Below are 21,544 nucleotides of genomic sequence, written 5' to 3'. Positions count from 1 at the left end.
AGTGAAAGAATTGCTATTTAGCCGGCAGTTTCCTTAAGTAGGTGATGTGCTCTCTAGTGAAGATGGGTTCATGAAGCCATGTTTTGTGCACTGTTGTTGTTTTGTGTCTTACAGTAATAACAAGCAGCGGCTACAGTCCCAGATCAGCGCATCAGTATTCCCCACAACTGTATCCTTCGAAGTAAGTGCCCAGTACATTTGGTTTGCTAGAGATATTTCAGAAATTACATGTGTTAATTTATATTTACATAATATGGCAACTTTAAATTGGAAACATTTATTCATATAACTATTGAAGCTGACATTGAAGTTAGACACGAAAGAATTTATCTTGCCTGAGTGAGAAATAGAAATATCCTATTTATCTGGATATTTCCTTTCATCTCTATGTTTTCATGCTCTGAGAAAAACAAGAAACATGTAGACAAAGCCTCAAAATTCTTCAAATCAGGACACTCGGATATTATTATCGTTTTAAATTTTGAAGCATTTGGTGCACAAGTTTGAATTTTGCTTAGGAATCTGGGGTTTTCCAATATACAAGGTTTTTGCTTCAAGTGTTTAGTGTGTAATGATCTTTGTATGCTATCTTGAAAATAAGTAACTATCCATGTTTGATGCTAATTGAAAGGATAATAGATATAACTTGAAATGCATTTGAGTTCTTAAATAAATATGCACTGAATCTGGGTTTTAAAATAAGTTTATACTCATTTTTAAGGAAAATTTAGCACAACAGCAATTAGCAATGTAAGAAAATGCATAGAAATCATATTTTACCCAAACATTAATATTTCACTGAAATATTTTCTTGGATTTCAAGTTACAATAAAAACACTTTTGAGAGTGTTATGTTGTTTTTATAACTGGTATAGTTGTCTGTTTTGAGGACAGGACAAATGGTCCAAAATTTCAAGTTGAGCTTCATTGGATACACAAATATGTGAATTCACTTGTTTATCAGTTATGCCAAAATTCCAGCTTTCCTAGGCATGCACATTAAAACACACTGTTATGTTACTCCACATCCAGGATGCCTTAAGTATAGGCCAAGGACTGGAGTTGGCAGAGGAAATGGCATTCCATTTCTTAACAGGAAGACAAGCCCTCTTTTCAAATTTCCAACTTTGAGTAGTGGATTCTTGGGAAACTTGTTAAATAGACTTCTATAATTAACATACAGAACTGGGCCTCTTGTGGCGAGTGTGACTATGCTATGGGTGCATTCATCAGCTGGCTTATGGTCATTCTTCCCAAAGGTGTACTGAATGGAGTCAGTGCTGGTGGCTAGTGCAGTCGTGAGTAAGAAGTGCACATCTAGAGGACACTAAATATGCCATCTAAACACAGTTGTTATTTTAGAGATGTGATCTAGTTCAAGTCTTTACTCCCTTTCTCGGGTCATGAAGGTTGGCTTGCATCAAAGCCTGGGCTCCTTTTTAAATTTTCATTCACTTTCTTTCAACTTTATTCATTTCTGACAAGTTGGGGATAAGGAAGGGGATTTACTTCCTGGGTGTTATGGGATTTCACTTAATCGAAGCTGTCTGATTTGATATGCAGTCTTTGTTGCCACAGTAATGCTATTTTTCTGATATTTAGGCCCTATCCACACATTCTTTCTACACCAGCAGCTCAAACAATGTCGGCCTATGCAAGCCAGACTCAGTATTCGGGAATGCAGCAGTCAGCCGTCTACACAGCCTACTCACAGACAGGACAACCCTACAGCCTGCCTGCTTATGGTAGGTAACATCTACTGTCTTCTCCTTTGGTAGTGACCGGGTAATCACTGTTGACTGGTAGGTAGCTGTACATACTAGTGGAAGTCCCAGCTCAGAAGGAGATTCTCTTACTAAACATGTGGTTTGCCTGTGTGTTTTCTGAACAGATCTTGGTGTGATGTTGCCAGCCATCAAGACAGAAGGTGGGCTTTCCCAAACTCAGTCTACATTACAGAGTGGCTGCCTCAGTTACAGCCCTGGGTTTTCTACCCCACAGCCCGGCCAGACACCTTATTCTTACCAAATGCCAGGTAAGTTGCCAGGCATAAAACATGTTCCTGGCAAGAAAAAAAAAAATGAAGTCCTTAAATGTGGCTCTGTGACTTCAGTCTTAGGAACAGTGAGTCACAGAGACAGTTCCCAGCCTCGCCAAGGCTCACACAATTTCCTAAGAAAAGACAGCTGGGCAGAACCCTGATGAAAATGGCTGGATCCAGGTGCAGGGACAGGAATCAACACAAACACTTCAGGTTAAGCTTGGGCAGGAAATGAAGGCCAAGCAAAGCCACCTGAGAGCTACTGGGCCAGGCAGCCAGAAGCCTTGCTGTCTTTCTAAGCGGATGTTGTGGAGTGATTCAGGGTGCCAGGCAGGGGAGGCAGCTCCTCAGGTTCCCTCAGTGACTTTGCCACCTGTCCGGAGGGGGCTGGAATTGAGTGCATCTTCTTTCAGATTTCTCAATTTCGAATCTCAGTAAAATCACAACAAGCTTGAGGAATGTATCTCTCACTAAATTCTACAAAGTGACATATTTTTAATTGTTTCACAAAATATTATTAAATAGATCATGTTCTAATTTACACTTAGAAATTGTACCTATTTTTTGAATAATGGGGTTATTTGACATATATTTTAATATAGTATATAATGTAGGGTGCGTGTGTGTGTGTTTTCAAACTTTCATAACTGATTTATGTTGAGGACATTCAAAATCCATTCTTGCTACCTATGTTACTCTCAGCCATTGTGCAATTGAACTTACTTGAGTTAGCTGGCAGACACTGACTGCCATCTCTATCTTACACCCTCTTCATGTAGACTGTGCTCACCATTATTGTTCTCTCAGCTTATCTGAGATCAGTTTACTTGATTCTACATAGTGAAGATTTATGAGTTATGTGTCTTTCTGTGCTTAGCTTACTTTACTTAGCACAGTATCCTCTGGTTCCATCCACACTGCCACAAGTGACTGAATTTCATTTCCTTTTACAGCTGAAGGAATATGGAAAGTGATGAAATGCATTTTATTTTTCCCTCTAGGCTCCAGTTTTGCATCATCATCTACTATTTATGCAAATAATTCCGTTACCAATTCAACAAATTTCAGTGGCTCACAACAGGTACTGTAGTTTTTGCATTTATACTTTTTGAAATTTCCATTGGTTGTTAGAATATTTTCTTTATTTATAATTTATAATTGTTTATAATTCCATCTCTGCCTTTCTAGAGTTCTTGGGAAGGGTCTTATTTTCATTAAAAAATTTAAATTTATAACTACTTCCCTTTTTATTTCTAGCCCCTCCCATAATGCCCCTTCTGTTGCCTCTCAAATTCATGGTCTCTTTTTCCTTAATTTTAGATATATAGCCCTACATATATAAATGCAACCTTCTCGGTGTGTATAATGTTATTATTTATTTCAAGGTTGACCACTTGGTATTGGATGCACAGTTAGAGAACTCTTCCCTGGGGAAGACTAAGGGAAGAGATTCTTTAAATACAATTTTGTTAATTCTTTTTTTTTTCAAGACAGGGTTTCTCTTTTAAAATAGTCCTGACTGTCCTGGAACTCACTCTGTAGACCAGGCTAGCCTTGAACTCACAGAGATCCACCTGCCTCTGCCTCCAAGTGCTGGGATAAAGTCATTCTCCACTAAAGTGAATTCTTTAAGAATGTCACATATGTAATTTGAACTCAAATAGTTAATTTAGGTTGCCTTGGAATTGTACATGATTTAAAAATTGGGTTCTTTACTTTAAACTAAGATGACTATTCAGTAGAGTAAAATAAATACCTATTCAGAATTTGGGGGGTATTTTTTATTCTCATTGACTTCGAATCACTGAATGTTAAAGGATTGTTCTTTCAACACTTGAACTATAGTCATTTTGATCATGTGTCATGTTGTCATGGAATGTCTGCATGTCTTTATCTCAAAGCTATAGCAAACAATTTTATCTCCCTTGATAGAAATTGCTTACTTGATGTAACATTATTTAATAAATTGCACTAGAATCAATTATTAGATTGTGGCATACATTCTAATACAGGATCCTTTCAAAACAGCAGCAGTGACTAAATAAAAAGCCTGCAAAAATACAGCTGGATTTTAGTTTTGTATTAATTAGATCTGTGTTTCTTTTAGTAAATGTTTGATTTCTCTGCCTTCCTAAGATCTTTATTTTGCTCTTTGATCACTGAGCATGCCTCTAGTAGGCCTGAACTCTTTTCCTCATTTTGTTTGTTAATGTTTTCATGAGTTTTGAAAACAAGGATGGTAGAATTACACACAGTCTGAGAGTAAATGTTCTTACATGAGCATCCTTGAACACAGAGGAATAGCAATTATACTGACACTTTGGGATTGTGCCCTTGTTTCCTGGTTCTCAACATTGTTCAGAATGACTGAGACTGAGAGGAAGCTGATTCCTAGACAGACAATATGTTCTCACTGCAAAATAATTTCTTTGCTTTATACATTTTAAAAATAAGTAATCTCACTGATGCTTTCTCTTCAGATTTCATAAAAAGAATTCTATTTTTGCCTTCTTGAAGTTTTAGTAGCATAACAAAAGGCTCAAAGGAAATTTTGTTAAAATGCTATGCATTAAACTATTAGATAGATATAACCAGTATAATTTGTCATTAATTTAAAAGTACCCTGTGGGGGGAACCCTGATGACTTCTGTTAGCAAAAATTTACTTGTTTATTGAAACTTCGGGCATTTATTGAGCACTTGACACAGATCATATTTTTGACTAGGCACTTAAAGTTCAAAAATCATTAAATCTTTGTTTTCTGTTCTCTCAAAGTGTGATAGTCCCTCTGAAGAAATAGATAAGATGCAACACAGAGAGAAGGTAGACTAGATGGCTGAGCCCTGAGATGCACACTTGACAAAAGGCATCATAAAGGAAACACTACTATCAGTGGGAAGACACAAGCACAAGGCACAAAGGAGAGAAAACTTTACAAACTTTCTCACAACAGATCCAATTTGTTTAAATACAAATATATAATTTTTAAAAATGCTGAGTATCTTATAAACATAGGAAAGCATGTACACTTAAGGACCAGGGGACTTTGGTGTGACTGGATAGGCTTCATTCCTGCCTCATGGAACTTTCAGTCTCCAGAGCAAAGTAGACAGCAAACTAGTTGTGAGCCGAAAGACCTTGCTAAAATGTTCATAGAAATCTAACATTGCACAGGAGAGTATTGTTCAAGACTTACCTATGGGAGCTGTGATTAGGTCAGGACTCATCAGAATGAAGTAACAAACAAGGACAAGAAATCACAGGGAGACAAGGCAGCAAGGGTCAATGTGTCTTTGAACTGGAGGAAACCTGGAGCTCATGTCACCCATGAGGGGAGTGGAGAGAAACACCACAGAAAATGGCAGACTAAGTCCAATTACATAAGGTCCTGTAAGCTTCATCATCCAGGGAGTAGACTACCGGTCACATCGGGCCTTGTAGTCTCTAGTAAGAGTTCTGATTGGAGTCAAGGAACACTGGGAAGATATTAGTTATTTTTAATATGAGAGTATCATATAATATGTGCTTTGGAGCAACCACTCTGAAGGAAGTAGAAATGGAAATGAGACAAATTAGAAAATGAGTGTAATAGCTTAAACAGGAAATGAAGAATGCTAGGATAAGTAGAAATAAGTAAGGGGGGAAATTTTGGAGATATATCTGAATGGAAAAAGAAATCACCTTCAAAGGCCACTGCCAGATTTCATGGTGTGTACCTCCCTTTTCTGGTGAAGACACACAGGTGCTGGAGCTGACTTCCCAGGCTCTAACTCCAGCCTAGAAACTCATGAGCTATGTGACCAGGATGAACGTCACTTCAGTTCTGTGCTTTAGGAGTTTTTGACGTAAAATGGCAATAATGATACCACAGACACAGGTTCTGATTGGTAAAGGGGCAAACCCTAAAAACAACGCCATGACCCAAAGCCAGCATTCATTGTTTGTCATCACTGTTTCACTCTGAGAAAGAAGTGTTGCTAAAAACTGTGTTCAAATATTGGCGTTTTCTACTTGTCTCACAGGATGGGATGAAGAGGCTAACAAAATTTCAGTTTTCTGCCATATTACTTAATGCTTCCTGGTAATACACGTGTTTATTATACAGAGAATTTTTCTTTTTTGGAAATGACATCAAATATGGATCTTTGTTCCCTTCAGAACTTATCATAACAGGAGATCTTCATCCTGACCAAGGATTTGTCATCACTGATAACATTTTTGGCTAAACCATGTTAGATATATTAAACACCATTTATCACAAGTCTTTGCTCATCATCTTAATATGTAAAAGGCTATTGGAGGATCATTTTTCATTACTTGAAGGTTCTTTCCTTAATGGAAAACAGGTCAGGGGACGTTGTTTCAATGCTTTCCTTTTTATGTGCAGCAAAGGAGAAAACTGAATGTTTTAAAAAAACTTCACTGAAGACTTTAAGTTAAGCCTCAGGTAGTAGGTTGCTTGTGGTGGCTAGGAAATGTGTTTATTTACTTTAGAATGCCTGCCAAGACCAAATCAAAAGCAATACCTAGAAGAGAAATAAAAGTTAAAAAAAATAACATATTGAGATCTGTGTAGAAGCCAGGACTGTATGCAACTCCTGCTGGCCGATGGTGTTAGACAATTTGTAAAAGTGGACTGAATGAATAGGAACTGACTACATTCCCTCTCCCCTTTCAGTGCACAATATTAACAGTATAAACCTCATATTAGTAATTATAGAGGGTGAAATGAAGCATAAGCAACAAGTCAGAGGCACATTCATGTATTAGACCTTGTTTGTAAACCTAATAGAGAAATTCATTACTGCTGCATTTGTGAGATACCCAGAAGACAGGCTCCACTCATTAGCATCAACTCCAAGCCAGGGACTGGGAAGTAAATGGAGCTGGACACTAATCATTTAGTTACCATAGTGATGCTGTTTTGCTGTCTTGGTCTGTACTAGATGGTAATTGCTCTTCTATACCCACATGCCTTGTTTGTTTGTTTCAGGAGTACACATCCTACACAGCCTTTGGCCAAAACCAATATGCTCAGTATTACCCAGCATCCACCTACGGGGCATATATGACATCAAGCAACACAGTTGATGGCACATCATCATCAACCTCAACTTACCAGCTGCAGGAATCTCTCCCAGGACTGACTAGCCAACCAGGTACAGATCTTCACCCAGGTGAAACATCTCAAAATGTCCTGTGCTCTCTAATAACATGGAAGAAAGTGAACATTGCAGAGACATGCCTGGAAACTGCCAGACAGTCAGGCTGATGATGAATGAGTTTTAGCTCACTGCATAAAATGAGGCTCCTAGCCATTTCAGAAATTCCCTTCTGAGATGTGAGACAGACAGGAGATTTTAACCTCAAAATGATTGCGGGTGTAAGAATATCAGTATGGGTATATGGATCTTTTGCCAGACCCATTCTTTATTCTATGCAAACCTGACAACAAAGAGCAGCTGCAATATTATCTCTCTGGGGTGTAGTTGGGGAGTGTTTCCTTTTTGCAGGAGGGACTCTATAACTCCTTTACCTCGTGAGTCATCAGTAACTCTAGCCAGTCAACAGTCCTACATTCCTAGGATTTGGAGGATCAGTGGTAGGAAGTTTAATATCTTTGCCTGATCAGTGAATAGTTAAAGTCTATTGCGTGTTTTTTTTTTAAATCTGAAGCCTGCTCTCCTCTTGTTAGAATTATATTTGCTACCCAGACTTTAAAGCTTTAAAGCCAGCTAAATCAGCATTCAGCATCTTCCCCATGAAAACTCTTAATTGAGTATCCTAGAGGAATTACCAAGATGTCTCTGAAATTATAAGAAAAAGTAAAAAATACTGTATATTCCACTCCCTTTACTAGGTTGGAAGAATGTCATGGCCTGATCGTAAGACTTGCTAAATGCAATAATCAATGCTCTACAGTGATAACCAAAGCACACATGCACAGAGCAGAAGAGAAAAGAGAATCCAGGAACAGACTCTCTCTCTCTCTCTCTCTCTCTCTCTCTCTCTCTCTCTCTCTCTCTCTCTCTCTCTCTCTTTCTCTCTCTCTCACACACACACACACACACACACACACATTGAGAAATGATTGGTGAAAGTTGTGTGGAGAATTTCTAGTGTTTTTCAACACATGATAAATGAAAAACTGAAGATCTATGTACACAAGAAGAATCACAATTTCTATTTTTATACAAAAATCAAAGTAAATATTAACCCTTTGGGTAAAAATCTCCTAGAAGAATTATATGTAGGATATCTTTGTGAGCCTGGGGAGACAAATATTTTCTTAGGTATTATAAACAATTCTTAAAATTATAACTAAATTTCCTAAAATTTAAACTAAACAATCCTAAAAATTATAAAATAAGGATAATAAAAACCCCTTAAAAGCAAAGGAATAATAAATTGTATTTAATAAAACTGTTTCTCTTTGAAAGACACTGTTAACATTACCAAAAGACGTGCTACAGTTGCAATTTTTTTGTAAAACACATGTCTGGTACAGGACTTATAGTATATATAAATGATTTTCAAAAATCAAAACATGAGACTGATTTTTTTTTTTAAGTTTTATTTTATGTGTGTGGCTGTTTTCCAAGTAATTATGTCTGTGTGCCGCATGCATGCAATACCTACAGAGACCAGAAGAGGGCATTTGGTTCCCTGGGACCTTTGTGAGCAGCCTTGTGGGTGCTGGGAATTGAACACAGATCCTCTGGATGAGGAGCTAATGCTCTTAAGTACAGAGCCATCGCTCCAGTCCCAGAATCTATTCTATTTTATAAATACTAGTGAGTTCAAAGTATATTTTTCTGACTTCAGGCTTTTATTTTTATTTTTATTTTCTGGTTTTTCGAGACAGGGTTTCTCTGTGCAGCTTTGGAGCCTATCCTGGCACTCGCTCTGGAGACCAGGCTGGCCTCGAACCCACAGTGATTCGCCTCCCAAGTGCTGGGATTAAAGGTGTTCGCCACCAACGCCTGGCCTATTTTTATTTTTTAATCAACTTCTTTTCTGTTGTCTTTTTTTATTCTGTTTGGGAGTGAAAACACAGAGATTGTGACCAAAATACTGTAGATTATTTCTAGATAGAACAGTAAGACGAAGACAATCCAATATCATCAATCAAGTAGTTAGAAATCAATCAAGTGCTAGAAAATGGTATTTCATCAGGGACTAAGGTCTCTGTGTAAAAATAGCTTGGGTTTGAATAAGAATGCATGTAAGCAATCAGCAATGAGTATGAGAAGGAGAAATCTTAGATACTTTGCAAGAGAGGTAAAACATTTTGGATATAATGAAGCAAGAATGAAGCACCCATCCTTCCAAGTAACAGTCAAGATACACTTATATCATGAATTGTGAGATGGCCACATTAATTTTACTTCTGTGTTTGAGATACTGTAGTAGTCTACCATCCATCACTGTTTTTTGCATCTCAGGTAAACATATTCAAGTAAAGTCCAAAAATATTAAATAGAAAAGTAACAAAAATTAAAAAGTTTTTAACATCTTTTAGTACAGACTATTAAATATTTTCCCTTTTATTTTTATTGATATCTCTCATTGTGCTTAATTTATAAATTAAATTTTTTTCATAGGTATGTATGTGTAGAAAAAACATAATATTATGGTGTTTGACATGTTTAATGTCTTCCAGAGTTTGTGTAGCATCATGGAAATGTATTCTCTGTGGCTGAAGGGAAATACTACATCATCTCTTTTTAAATTTTAATCATTAGAATTATTTCTATGTGTGTTTATGTGTGCAGGTATGCATGCAAGCACATGCAAATAGCCAGGCTCATGCACACAAGCACAGCATGCATGTTGAACTGGGAAGACAGTTTTATAGGAGTCAGTTCTCTCTTTCCACTGCACAGATTCAGAAAATCAAACTCAGGTCATCAGATTTGGTGAGAAGCCCCTTTGCCCACTGAGCTGTCTCACTGGTCCCCATTTATCATTTCTATCTTTAGACTCAGCAAAAGTATTATAGACAGTGCAGTTTCTCTTTGGTGACCCTAAATTACGGTTTACATCTTCTTTTTCCTCTTGCATTTTCCGTTTTATGAATACACAACTCATCTTGATTTCCTGGCCCATTTCTCTTTGATCTTCTGTTCAGGCTTTTCTCCATCCTCTGCCTCTCTGAGCACTGTACCAAAGGCAGAGCCAGTTCCAAGCAGAGGCCAGTGACGCAGCTGGGGTCCCAGATTAAGCAAATGTTCAACCTCAAGATATTTCAACTTTCTGCCCTGGGAGCCTCACTCCTTAGTCCCAGCCTTAGTCCCAGGTTTCAAATCTGCCTTTATCTTCTTTCATTTTAGCAACAATCTGGCCTTAACTGAAGGACCTATCAGAATCCATGTTTAGTAAGTAGGCAAAATAATGCTTGTGTCATCCTTCTTCAGCATCAAAGAGATTTCCCCACTGAGAATGCATGGGGACAAAATCTCAGAAGTGTTTCCCATCTGGGTTCAGAGACAGGAACAGACAGGATGAGGTGGGTGTGTCTGAACTGACCAGACTACAGCTATCAAGAATGAAAACCCTTTGCCCACTCAGTATGCTAAGTGAGGTGCGCACACTAGTTCACATTTGATTTCATTCACATTTCTATCTAATCACAACAAAGTTCCTCCCCCAGGGAGAATTTCCATTCCCAATACTAAGAATATCTCTTTTGTTAATAATGTTAAGAAAATACTGAATGCAGGCAAGTGCTGATGCTGTGTGGCAGGCTGTGAGGGGGACATATTCCGATGCAATATTGCTATATGCACTGTCAGAATGCATTTCTTCCTCTTCTATTGGTTGGTATTGTCAACAAATACAATTTGGCATCCTTTTCAAGTCCCGTTAGACTTTGTGCTGAATTTACAGAGAACTTATTTCCTCTAGTGACTATTATTCTCACACATGTTTGTTGAGGAATTCTATGATCTTCTTGGATCATCTCTCAAAGTGGTCTGATTTTAGCCTTTTCAGATCTGGTATGCATCTGAAAAGCAAATAAATCCATAACTATAAGCTTTTTCTTTATTGATGGTGAAACCTGATGAATTTAGTTTCAAGGCAGGAAAAGAATTCCCCATTAAATGATTGTGCATTTTGGGGATTAGAGACCAGACCTGACAATTAGGTCCACAATTTTTTATAGAACATTCACTGGTGACTTCCATGTCTAAAATAGAAACATACTTCCTCCTTATGTTCAATAAGCGACAGCTGCTTGCTCTGATTTACAGATAAACCTAATGAAATAAAGTTGGAGCTAAATATCCAAAATTTACAAAGGGCAGTTCTTCATTACTATACTGATTAAAGGATAATTATTCAATCGCCTAGAAAAGCCCAAGGCAGCTGGTAATGACTGATATTATTTAGAAATCGCAAATAGCATTTAGTTATTTATTTTACCTTATTAGGTAGTTTGACAATGGATTTAAAGACACACTACCATGCTGATTAAAAGCAGACATTCCTAGTTCATTATCCTTATGAAGATCTTTCTCTGCCTTTTACATAAAGTTTATCGAAGGTAAATTTATGGTTTTGATTTGCATTCTGAAAGTTGGCATTGAAGATGAAAGATAGTTTTACAGTTCCTCCTTACAAATATTTTAAGTATTTAAAAATTATGTGTGGTTAATAATGTGTAGCAATATTTTCCTTGTCTACGAGACCTTGACAAACACCTTAGGGCATTAGCTAACTAAGCTTAACAAGTGCTCAGGTTGAATGAAGGAGCTGGAAAAGCCCTTTGCTGTCAGAAAGGAAGGTAACTTCTTGGGAATGACTTAGCCTTTAAATGACTTCATGAAGCCGGGTGCAACATCTTCTCCATGACGGCGGCAAGTGGGTATACATGGAGAGGACCACTTGAACTACATTTACCACATATGTCCTGTTATTTTGCCTTGTGAAATTGGCAGAGACACCAGAATCAGCATTTCTAATCCAGTATCAACAATTGTTCAATGACCCTTATGTTCTTAGTCCTGGTTTCCCTCTTTAATGGGAGAGAGGACAATACCTTCAATACTTGTGAATGAATGTCCACTATCAGGGCCAAGGCCCTACCCAGGAAGGGCTGTTTCACTTATCCAAAGTGTTTTCAATGAATTTTTAGGGCTCTTCTCGCACATACAACAGTTAAAACCTGTGTGACTCCTTTGGAAGTTTTTAAATTGGAAATTAAATGTCTGTCCATATTTATCATGCGTGACATATTGTTTGGAAATTAGCATACATAGTTAAATGAAATAACTACATGTAGATAACTTGTATATGTAATACTTTGTGTGCTTTGCTTTTGTGGTGATAATAGATCACCTGAGCTAAAATTTGTTAGCTCAGAAATGTTCAAAGCTTAATACACTGTAATTAGTGGACTTCCGACTGTACAATAAATGTCTTCAACTTAGCCTACAAATATGGCATCCATTTTCTAACATTTCCCCCTTTCCCAGCCCATTACCACTCACTCTGGTAACTACCATTCTACACTCTATTTCTTTTTTGCTTTTTTGAAACAAGGTTTCAAAAAACAGAACATCCTTGGCTGTTTTGGAACTCGCTCTGTAGATCAGGATGGCCTCAAACTCTTGATCCTGGATTAAATGCATGTGCCACCACCACCCAGCCTACACTCTATTTCTATGGGAGAAATCTTTCATAGTCCATATATGAATGAGATCTTGTAATATTTGTCTTTATGTTCCTAACTTTTTTCACTTAATATAATGGCCTTTGGTGCCATGTGTGTTGTCACAAAAGGGAAAGATTTCTCTAATCTTTGAGGTTTAATACAGTGTGTGTGTGTGTGTGTGTGTGTGTGTGTGTGTGTGTATGTGTGTTTGTGTCTGTGTCTGTCTGCATCTCTCCCTCTCCCTCTCTCTCTCTCTCTCTCTCTCTCTCTCTCTCTCTCTCTCTCTCTCTCTGTGTGTGTGTGTCTCTGTGTGTGTGTGTGTCTGTCTGTCTGTCTTTCTGTCTGTCGTGTTTGTGTCACTTTCTTGATCCACACATCTTATGTCTTGATACTTATGTTGACTCCATTTCTTGAGGCAGGAGAATTCACTTCTCTCTGAGATGAGCTGCCTTATTGATCCCAACATAGAGAGGTCAGCTCTGACACTATCCGCACACACACAACAAAAATGGACCCAGAAAGCTGTATTTATATACTTTTGCATACATATACATGCATATATATATATATGTAGCAAAAATAAGAGAAAAAAGCTATCAATTTGAGAGTGGGCATGGGAAAAGATAGAGGGGGAGTGGGGGGAAGAAAGGAAAATAGGAATGTGATGTAATTCTCTTTTAATTAAAATGTATTTAAAATTATTTTTCAATAAACTTGGAGAGACAGATATGTCTTAGCAGAATAGCTAGGTCATTCAAACAATCTTTTTAATTTTTGAGGCACTCCTATGCTGTCCTCTTAATGCCACAATCACAGGTTTCTTTTTGTCTACATCAACTCCAACTCTATCTTTTCTCCTCTTTGATGATAGACACCCTAATAAGTGTGTATTTAAATATATAGTTTGAATTTGTATTTCTCTAATTGTTTATTTTTTCATATGTTGACTGGCCTTCTATATATCTACTTTTGAGAAATGTATACTCAGGGCACTTGTTTCTTATTTCAGTCAGGTTATTTTGTGGTCTTAGCACTGGGTGGTTTGGGTCCCTTATATGTTTTAGGTATGTCATGTGCATGGATTCCCAATACTTTCTTTCATTCTGTTGGGTTGTTAGAGGACTCTCTGGATCAGTAGAAACTGGTGCTATATGGAGGAGTAAGTATGAGCCTAGCAGTTAAAGCAAAACTTTGGAATCACATCAACACCACCAATTATCAGCAGCTGGCTAATTAAGTACAACATGCCACCCCCTTTTCCATAATTATAAGACAATAATGAGGACGTAAGTTCTGTGCTAGGTAAGGTTTAATTCTCTCTACCTGTCTCTCTGTATCTGTCTTTCTTTGTCTCAGTTTCTGTGTCTCTTTCTCTCACACTTACATGTATACACACATGACACACGTATGTTCACAATGACCAAATCAGTAAGAAAATAGCAGGTTTTAAATAATCGAAAACATTCCTAATTATTACTCATCAGTAAAATTCTATTTAAAATAATAACTTACTACTATGCATCCTCAAATTTTGAAATAAAGACTAAAAACACCAGGGGTTATCGAGGAAGAATGGGCTGCTGATGCTGGTGGGGCAGTGAGTTGTGAATTCCACTCTGAAGATCTGTGTCTACCCAAGATGAATGTATGTTTCCCCTGACCAAGCAATGCCAGTGCTGGGTGTAGATAGATACCCAATAGGGGAGAGAGTGCTCTTGCTCACAGACAGCATGTTCTATCAGCTTTACTTATAACCACCTAACAGTGTTGCTGACCTAAATGACAATCAGAAAAAAGGATAAAGTATGACATACATACTTGAGGGAATTCTAGACAAATTAAGGAAAGAACAATCACTCTGAGTTCTCGCCAACATAATGAGCTGGGCATGAAGCCAAACACATGTTTTTATACTTCTTTTTGAAAGGCAATGCATGCTTAGACCAAGTGTTTAATTAAAATGGGGTTATCCTTCAGTTTTTCTCCTGAAGGTCTGCCTTACTCTTGTGGAAGCACTATTTTGCCCATATTTCCTCTGTATTCCTCAAGTAATTTTAAGATTCTAACCTAACTGGCCAAGCATCAATGGAAATAGATTCTCCTGTGTCTAAAAACCCACACACTTCCTGTGACCCCATTTTTCCCTTCAACACTGTGACAGTTACTGAATATCAGGTTTAAATAGCTGACTTCTTCCTACTAAATTCCTTCAGTATGGACCCAGCCTGCCACCAGCTACCCTGCCTGCAACTTAAGACACTGACTGGAAGTTTGCAATTTTCTCTTCTTTCAATTCTTACACTGCTACCCAAAGTGAAAAAGCTACTTTTCTGTAGATAACACCTCAAAATTGATGCACAAAAAATTAGAAAGCCAAGGGTCATGTGTACACCTGTTATTCGAGCACTTGGGCAGAAAAAGCAAGAGGATCAGGGGTTCAGTGGTACCCTTAACTACACAGTGAGTTTAAGACCAGCATGAAATTATATCTCAAAAAACACAAAACATAAATTAACACAAATAAATAGATAGATAGACAGACAGACAGACAGACAGACAGACAGACAGATAGATAGATAGATAGATAGATAGATGGAACATGGAGGTGGGTAGGGAAAGAGAAAGGTTTTATAAATGCTATCCCAAAAGAGATTTGTTAAGCTACTTTAAATTAAGAGGTGGTATGGGACTGGAAAGATGGCTCAGTTAAGAGGACTTCCTGCTCCTGCAGAGGAACCAGTACCATGTCTGGTGGCTCACAAACAGCTGTTACTCACCCCAGGGCATCCTGGCTTTCATGGACACAAGTGTACATGTACACATACCCATACCCATATCCAGCCATACACATAAATAAAAATCAAATTTGGAAGTAAGAATTCATTTAAACCATGTTATTTAAAAGAGGGTATTTTGCTGCAAGATAAATCAATATTCATGCTTCAAAATTAAAATATTTCATTGTTGTTCTGTCTGCCCTGTCAGTGATGATAGTGGCAAAGGTACAGTGATCAATCAGTACTAGCAATATTTTAAGAGAAAAATGACCTTTATATTAAGATGTATATTTATGTTTTTAGTTTATTTCTTATTGAAAAGAGAATTTTTCTCATAAAATATATCCTGATTATGGTTTCCCTTCTCCCAACTCCTCCCAGATCCTCCTATCTCTCCACTCACCCAATTCCACAATGTTTCTTGTTCTCTCTCATTAGAAAACTAATAGCCACCCCCAAAATACTAAGAAACAAACCCAAATAGAACAAAGCAAACAGAAAAACAAAAACTCACCCCCCAAAAAACATAATAAACACATATAGATGTTGAGACACACAGTGGGTACACAAAAGTCTCCTAAAAACACATGACCATACTATATAAGCAAAAGAACTGTAGGATAAGACAAAAAAGAAAGAAAGAAAGAAAGAAAGAAAGAAGAAAGAGGGAGGGAGAGAGAGGGGGAAGGAGGGAGGGAGGAAGGGAGGGAGGAAGGGAGGGAGAAAGGGAGGGAGGGAGGGAGGGAGGGAGGGAGGGAGGAGGGAGGGAGGGAGGGAGGGAGGAAGGAAGGAAAGCCAAGACAAAACTTTATGAGAAAGAAAAAAAAACCTCTTCTAAAAGTACTATTCAGTTGGTTTTGTGCTGGCCATCTACTGCTGAGCATGGCATCTGCACTTATATGTGGTTTGTATACCTAATGAGACTCTGTTAGAGAAAACTAATTTTTCATTTTCGAGTAGTTTTCAATTGGAGATAGCTTATGTGTTGGAAGTGGGAGCTTGTGTCTACTTCCCGTCTCAGCTCTGGTTTCCATCAGGCCCAGACCTGTGCATGCTGCCACAATCTCTGTGAGGTCTAGAAAGCCTTGGGTTTTTTTGTTGGTTTGTTTTTGTTTTGTATCCTCTATCCCTTCTTGCCCTTTCACTCTTTCCACCTCCGCTTCAACAAGGGTCATGAGCCCTAATTGGAAGTATTTGATGGAGACATTCTGTTTTTGACTGGGTGTCCAAAGGTCTCCCACTCTCTGCACATTGTCCAGCTGTGGGTCTCTGTATTTATCCCTTCTACTGCAGGAGGAAGCTTCTCTGATGATGACTGAGAAAGATATTGATCTACGAGTATAGCAGAATGTTATTGGGAGTCATTTTTGTGCTAGGTTCCTTTAGTGTAACAGTAGTATTTGGTTGTCCCCTGGGTCCTTGACTATCTAGTCTCAGGTTCTTCACCACCCAGCAGTGTCAAGAATGGGTTCTGTGTCATGGACTGAGCCTTAAATCCAATCAGATATTGATTGGTTAGGCCCATAGGGATTGTGTCACTATTGCATTAGTGCATCTTGCATGAAGGTCCCCTTTGTAGATCAAAGAGTTTGTAGCTGGGTTGGTATTTACCTTTCTCCCTCAACAACATGTAGAATACCTTCCAGTATAATAAGCATTAGTCAGTAGGGGTGAAGGCTCTAGGTAGGTCTCAGCTCAGCTTCTCCATACTCAATGAATTGTGCAGATGTCTTCAGCACTGGGACCATCAATAGCCTCAGCCATAGCTTAAGTTGTTTTGGAGGGTTTCTATGGGCCCTCTTTGGCCAACAACTTGATTAGATGTACCCCACTCCTGGAACTAGAAGCTTCATTTGGTGATGAGAGATATCCATTTGGGGGTCTGTCTCCCCTGCTATTTTGACAACTTTATTAGATTATGTTTATATATGTATATATTTTAGGAAGTTTCTACTATATTAAGTTTTCATATGACCTCTCAAATGACCCTTAGTTTTAGCTGTCCCTCTTTGTAGTCCCTCTATCACTCCCCTCTTCCCCCATCTATTTATTGGGAAAGATAGCTAAGATATATTTTTGATGTTGTACCATACAGTATTTCTCAAATAAACTGTTGTTATCAAAAGAAATGGTAAGATGTTAACTTTATAATGATTACTGTTTCTCAGAAAAGCCATGTTCAATGTACATTTATCCAGAATTACTTAATGCCCTGTGATTTATTTTATTGAATTTTATTTTAAATTTAATGATAAATTAAGATCATCATATTTCTTTTGTTTATAAACACATCATTTAAATTTAATGTAGAGATTTTCTTAGAGACTTTCATTCTACACACATGGTTTAAATTAAATGCAAATCTGATTCATCTACAATAATTTTAAAAAGCTACTTATTCAGAATTCAATATATACTGAAACTGAGGTCCAGTGAAATTGAGTGAAATCCTCGAAGGACTATTATAAGTCTAGAAGAATCCATGGTCACTAACTGTACATGAGTCTGGATTTCAGGGACCTATAGACATACAGAAGCCAATCTACAACTTCAGATGCTGCCTGGAGGGTGGGAGTGATTGTTCTGGTCCTCATTAGCATATGAGATGCTTACACCATGCAGAATGTGTGAAGTAGGAAGACCAGAGCTACTTGATACCTGCCCTGAGCATAAGAGGACAAGAGTTTGTGACTAAGTAGAAAGGCATTTGAGAGAAAGGTTAGAACTCACAAGTCACAGGACATCAGCTGCCAAATCCTAACTCTGAGGGGCTGTGTTTAATAGGATCAAAGACATCACCTGCCTGGAAAGATAAGGACTGAGCCTGTATATTGAATTTGTCAATCTGATGTCAATCTGATGGGACTCTCTGTAAAATATGTGTATTCAAGTTTTGATGAACTGAAATTAGATTTTAGTAAGTTGGATAAAAGGCAGTAGAAGGAATTGTACCATACAGTTGTGTAACCTCTGTCCATTTATGGCTATCAAGCACTAACAACATAGATACTATACATTAAAATAACTATAATATGTGCAATATTTCAAAAAGTTGTTATAAAAATAATAAAGATAAAAGTTTTCTTGCTAATTTTATGTATTGATTACATGCTAAAATGATATTTCCTATATGTTGAATTAGCATATGTGTGTTCATTTTATATCTCTTTTTGCCTTTTGATGCAACTATTACAAACTTAAAAGTCTATGCTCAATTTTGGTGATTCAGTTTATTTCTGTTGAATAGCACTAGTGTGGATTTTTGTCTCAAGGAGTCTCATTTGAAAGAGGAGAGAGCAAGCAAAGAGTGGCTTGATAGAAATGCATGGCCAAGAAGAAGCTTTAAATTTGCCAGTGGCCCAGGGAAAGGGACGAGTAAGAAGGAAAGACCAGATGGCATGAAGTGATGAGGCACAGTCAAGTGCTGTGGGGCTGGGGAGTCAAGTTTTCAAGGGGAGCCTGGTGTTGATCAGTAGACATCTTGTTTTCTGAAGTGTGATGCCAATGGAGGTGAGGCTAGACCTAAACCCAGGGAAAAATGGAGAGGAAGTGCAGACAGGAAGCTGAAGGTATTTGGCATATAAAAGGCATTCAGGCTTCTGTGAGGAATTCATGTGACCCATAAAATGTTTTGACAGCTTTACATATCTGAAATACATTTTTCATAAAGAAGTCGTTAATTTATAGGCATTTGTGACATAATAATGAGGACTTGTAGTTGCTCTAAAACTAAACTGCTCTTCTTGTCACAATCATGTTGTTTATAGGAGAATTTGATACGGTGCAGAGCCCTTCCACACCCATCAAAGATCTTGATGACAGAACATGTAGAAGTTCTGGGTCAAAATCTCGAGGAAGAGGTCGGAAAAATAACCCCTCCCCACCGCCGGACAGTGACCTGGAGGTATGCCTGCTTATTATTTTTTTTATTTTTATTTATGTATTTTTTTTTTGGTTTTTCGAGGCAGGGTTTCTCTGTGGCTTTGGAGGCTGACCTAGAACTCACTGTGTAGACGAGGCGGGTCCCGAACTCACAGAGATCCTCTTGCCTCTGCCTCCCGAGTGCTGGGATTAAAGGCGTGCACCACCAATGCCCAGCTATGCCTGCTTATTATTAAGAAACAACAAATACTTGATTTTACTGGATGGCATAGTCCATAATTTACCAACTAGTAAATTTCCAAATTAAAATATATATCCTGAATTGAATGGACCTGCTTTGTTTTAGGTAATTTATCAGTTTGAATTTTGAGATTTTTGTTTATCATAATAGCAAAATTTAAAACAGTAACGTCAAAGGCAAGAGAACTTTGAATGTTGAAGACTAACATAATGTCATCTTTTGATCCAAACTGATTTAAAAAAAAATAAAAATAAAGAGGGATACTCACCTAGCCTAGACACAAGGGGGTGGGCCTAGGCCCTATCCCAAAGGAGATGACAGATTGTGAAGACCCCTTATGGAAGGCCTCATCCTCCCTGGGGAGCAGAAAGAGTGTGGGATAGGTAGGGTGTTAGTCGGAGATGGGCAGGGGAGGAGAGGAGGGAGGGGGACCTGGGATTGACATGTAAAACAATCTTATTTCTAATTTAAATTAAAAATGGAGAGAAAAAAATAACGCTACTATTTGTGGAATAATTCCCAAGAAAATAATCTTTTAAGAAGATAGGAGCAATCTTTGTGGAAAGGAAAATAGTAAAATCTTGTCGTTAAATATATATTGTATTTGTGGACTTTTATTCATTTTTCCATTTTTGAGCTCTTTTGAGACATAACGACATTAAGCAAGTTGTTTCTATTATAAGACACTGAATAGTTATAATGTGCTACACAATTACACAATCACATAACTGGAAAAAATTAATTTCAGTTGTACCTCAAATCAAGTAGCAGCCATTATGCCTCTTGCTAAGAAATTTGCATGACTATACTTCAGAGGTAAAATGCATTCTGGAGCCTGGTAGGTGACATGATGACTGAGAGCTAGAGAGCCCAATGGACGGGGGGGTGGGGCAGAGACATTGGCCCATGTCAGGGAACTCACCACCCTGTACTTTTGGAGTGTTATTCAGTGTGGTCCAAACTCCAGACTCTGTTGCAGAGTCAAAGCCCTGATGTTTGGGTGGAATCTCCTACATTTTCTGAGTCCTTTGAAATCTGTCATAAGTTCCTGCAGGCCAAACAACACATTTACAAACGTATGTGATACAAGGGTCAACATTTGACAAGTGCTATTTAGGGGCTACTTTAAACTGTTTTGAAAATATTTAATGTCTTCTATAAATTCTAAACCGTAATGGATCCATGAGGTCTAAAACTATAAAATATACCAACATTAGACTGCTTTTTATCATAAAGTCAGAATGTATCTTTTTCGTAGTCATTGTAATCAAATGTTGCCTGTATGCATTCAAGTCGGGATGCCTGATCACTATGCTCTTATATCACCCATATCACCAGCTTTTCCCAGAATCAGACTTGGCTAATGAAAAATGAATAAACAATGGAAGGGGGTGATTTTGCTCTAGGACAGTCAAGACTGCATATAACAAGACATTTCTAACTGTAAAGATCTGTGTTCTTAACCCATAACCATGTTGACACTGGCCATTTCTCCTCAGCGTGTGTTTGTCTGGGACTTGGACGAAACCATCATAGTCTTCCACTCTCTCCTCACTGGATCTTATGCACAGAAATATGGCAAGGTAAGGAATCCAGAGTTTATTCCAGGAAGCGTTCCGGATTTAACTGGTCAAAAAAAAAAAAAAAATCAAGGTCTGCTTTAAACTAGTTTGTTTTCACTGTAGTCTGTCAAGTCTTATGATAGTCATCCCTCTGTGGTACCTTACTGTGCCAGAATGTGTACTGGCAACTCGGCAGAGCTACTTAGGAGTTGGTTTACAGTCTTCTCAGGAATCTTGAGTTTTCTATCTCAAGACTGAAAATCTTACTGTCACATACTGGGGGACAACACTCCTTCACTTACAGAAAGGTTCATCACTCCTCTCTCTGCCTTTCGCTCTTGCTATTGCTTCTGTAATGAATTTCTTAGAACAAAATCATACCTG

General features: G+C 37.9%; 1 protein-coding gene across 2 annotated transcripts in view; it reads left to right on the top strand.

The window, feature by feature from the left end:
- Eya4 (EYA transcriptional coactivator and phosphatase 4) overlaps positions 1-21,544 on the top strand; it is a 64,652-nt gene that overhangs the window by 14,254 nt on the left and 28,854 nt on the right. Inside the window, exons 3-9 of one of the 2 annotated variants that reach the window (XM_035439078.1) lie at positions 115-181; positions 1,603-1,745; positions 1,892-2,035; positions 3,043-3,122; positions 7,035-7,218; positions 19,246-19,379; positions 21,098-21,181. In XM_035439078.1, coding sequence (XP_035294969.1) covers positions 115-181; positions 1,603-1,745; positions 1,892-2,035; positions 3,043-3,122; positions 7,035-7,218; positions 19,246-19,379; positions 21,098-21,181 — 836 coding nt within the window. Of the gene's footprint in view, positions 1-114; positions 182-1,578; positions 1,746-1,891; positions 2,036-3,042; positions 3,123-7,034; positions 7,219-19,245; positions 19,380-21,097; positions 21,182-21,544 lie in introns of both variants that reach the window. The other variant, XM_035439077.1, reaches the window with a different exon arrangement.

Source organism: Cricetulus griseus, chromosome 2 (assembly GCF_003668045.3).
Source record: "Cricetulus griseus strain 17A/GY chromosome 2, alternate assembly CriGri-PICRH-1.0, whole genome shotgun sequence".
Taxonomy (NCBI): domain Eukaryota; kingdom Metazoa; phylum Chordata; class Mammalia; order Rodentia; family Cricetidae; genus Cricetulus; species Cricetulus griseus.
Note: the sequence above shows the minus strand (reverse complement) of the source record. Positions and strands in the feature narration are given on the sequence as shown.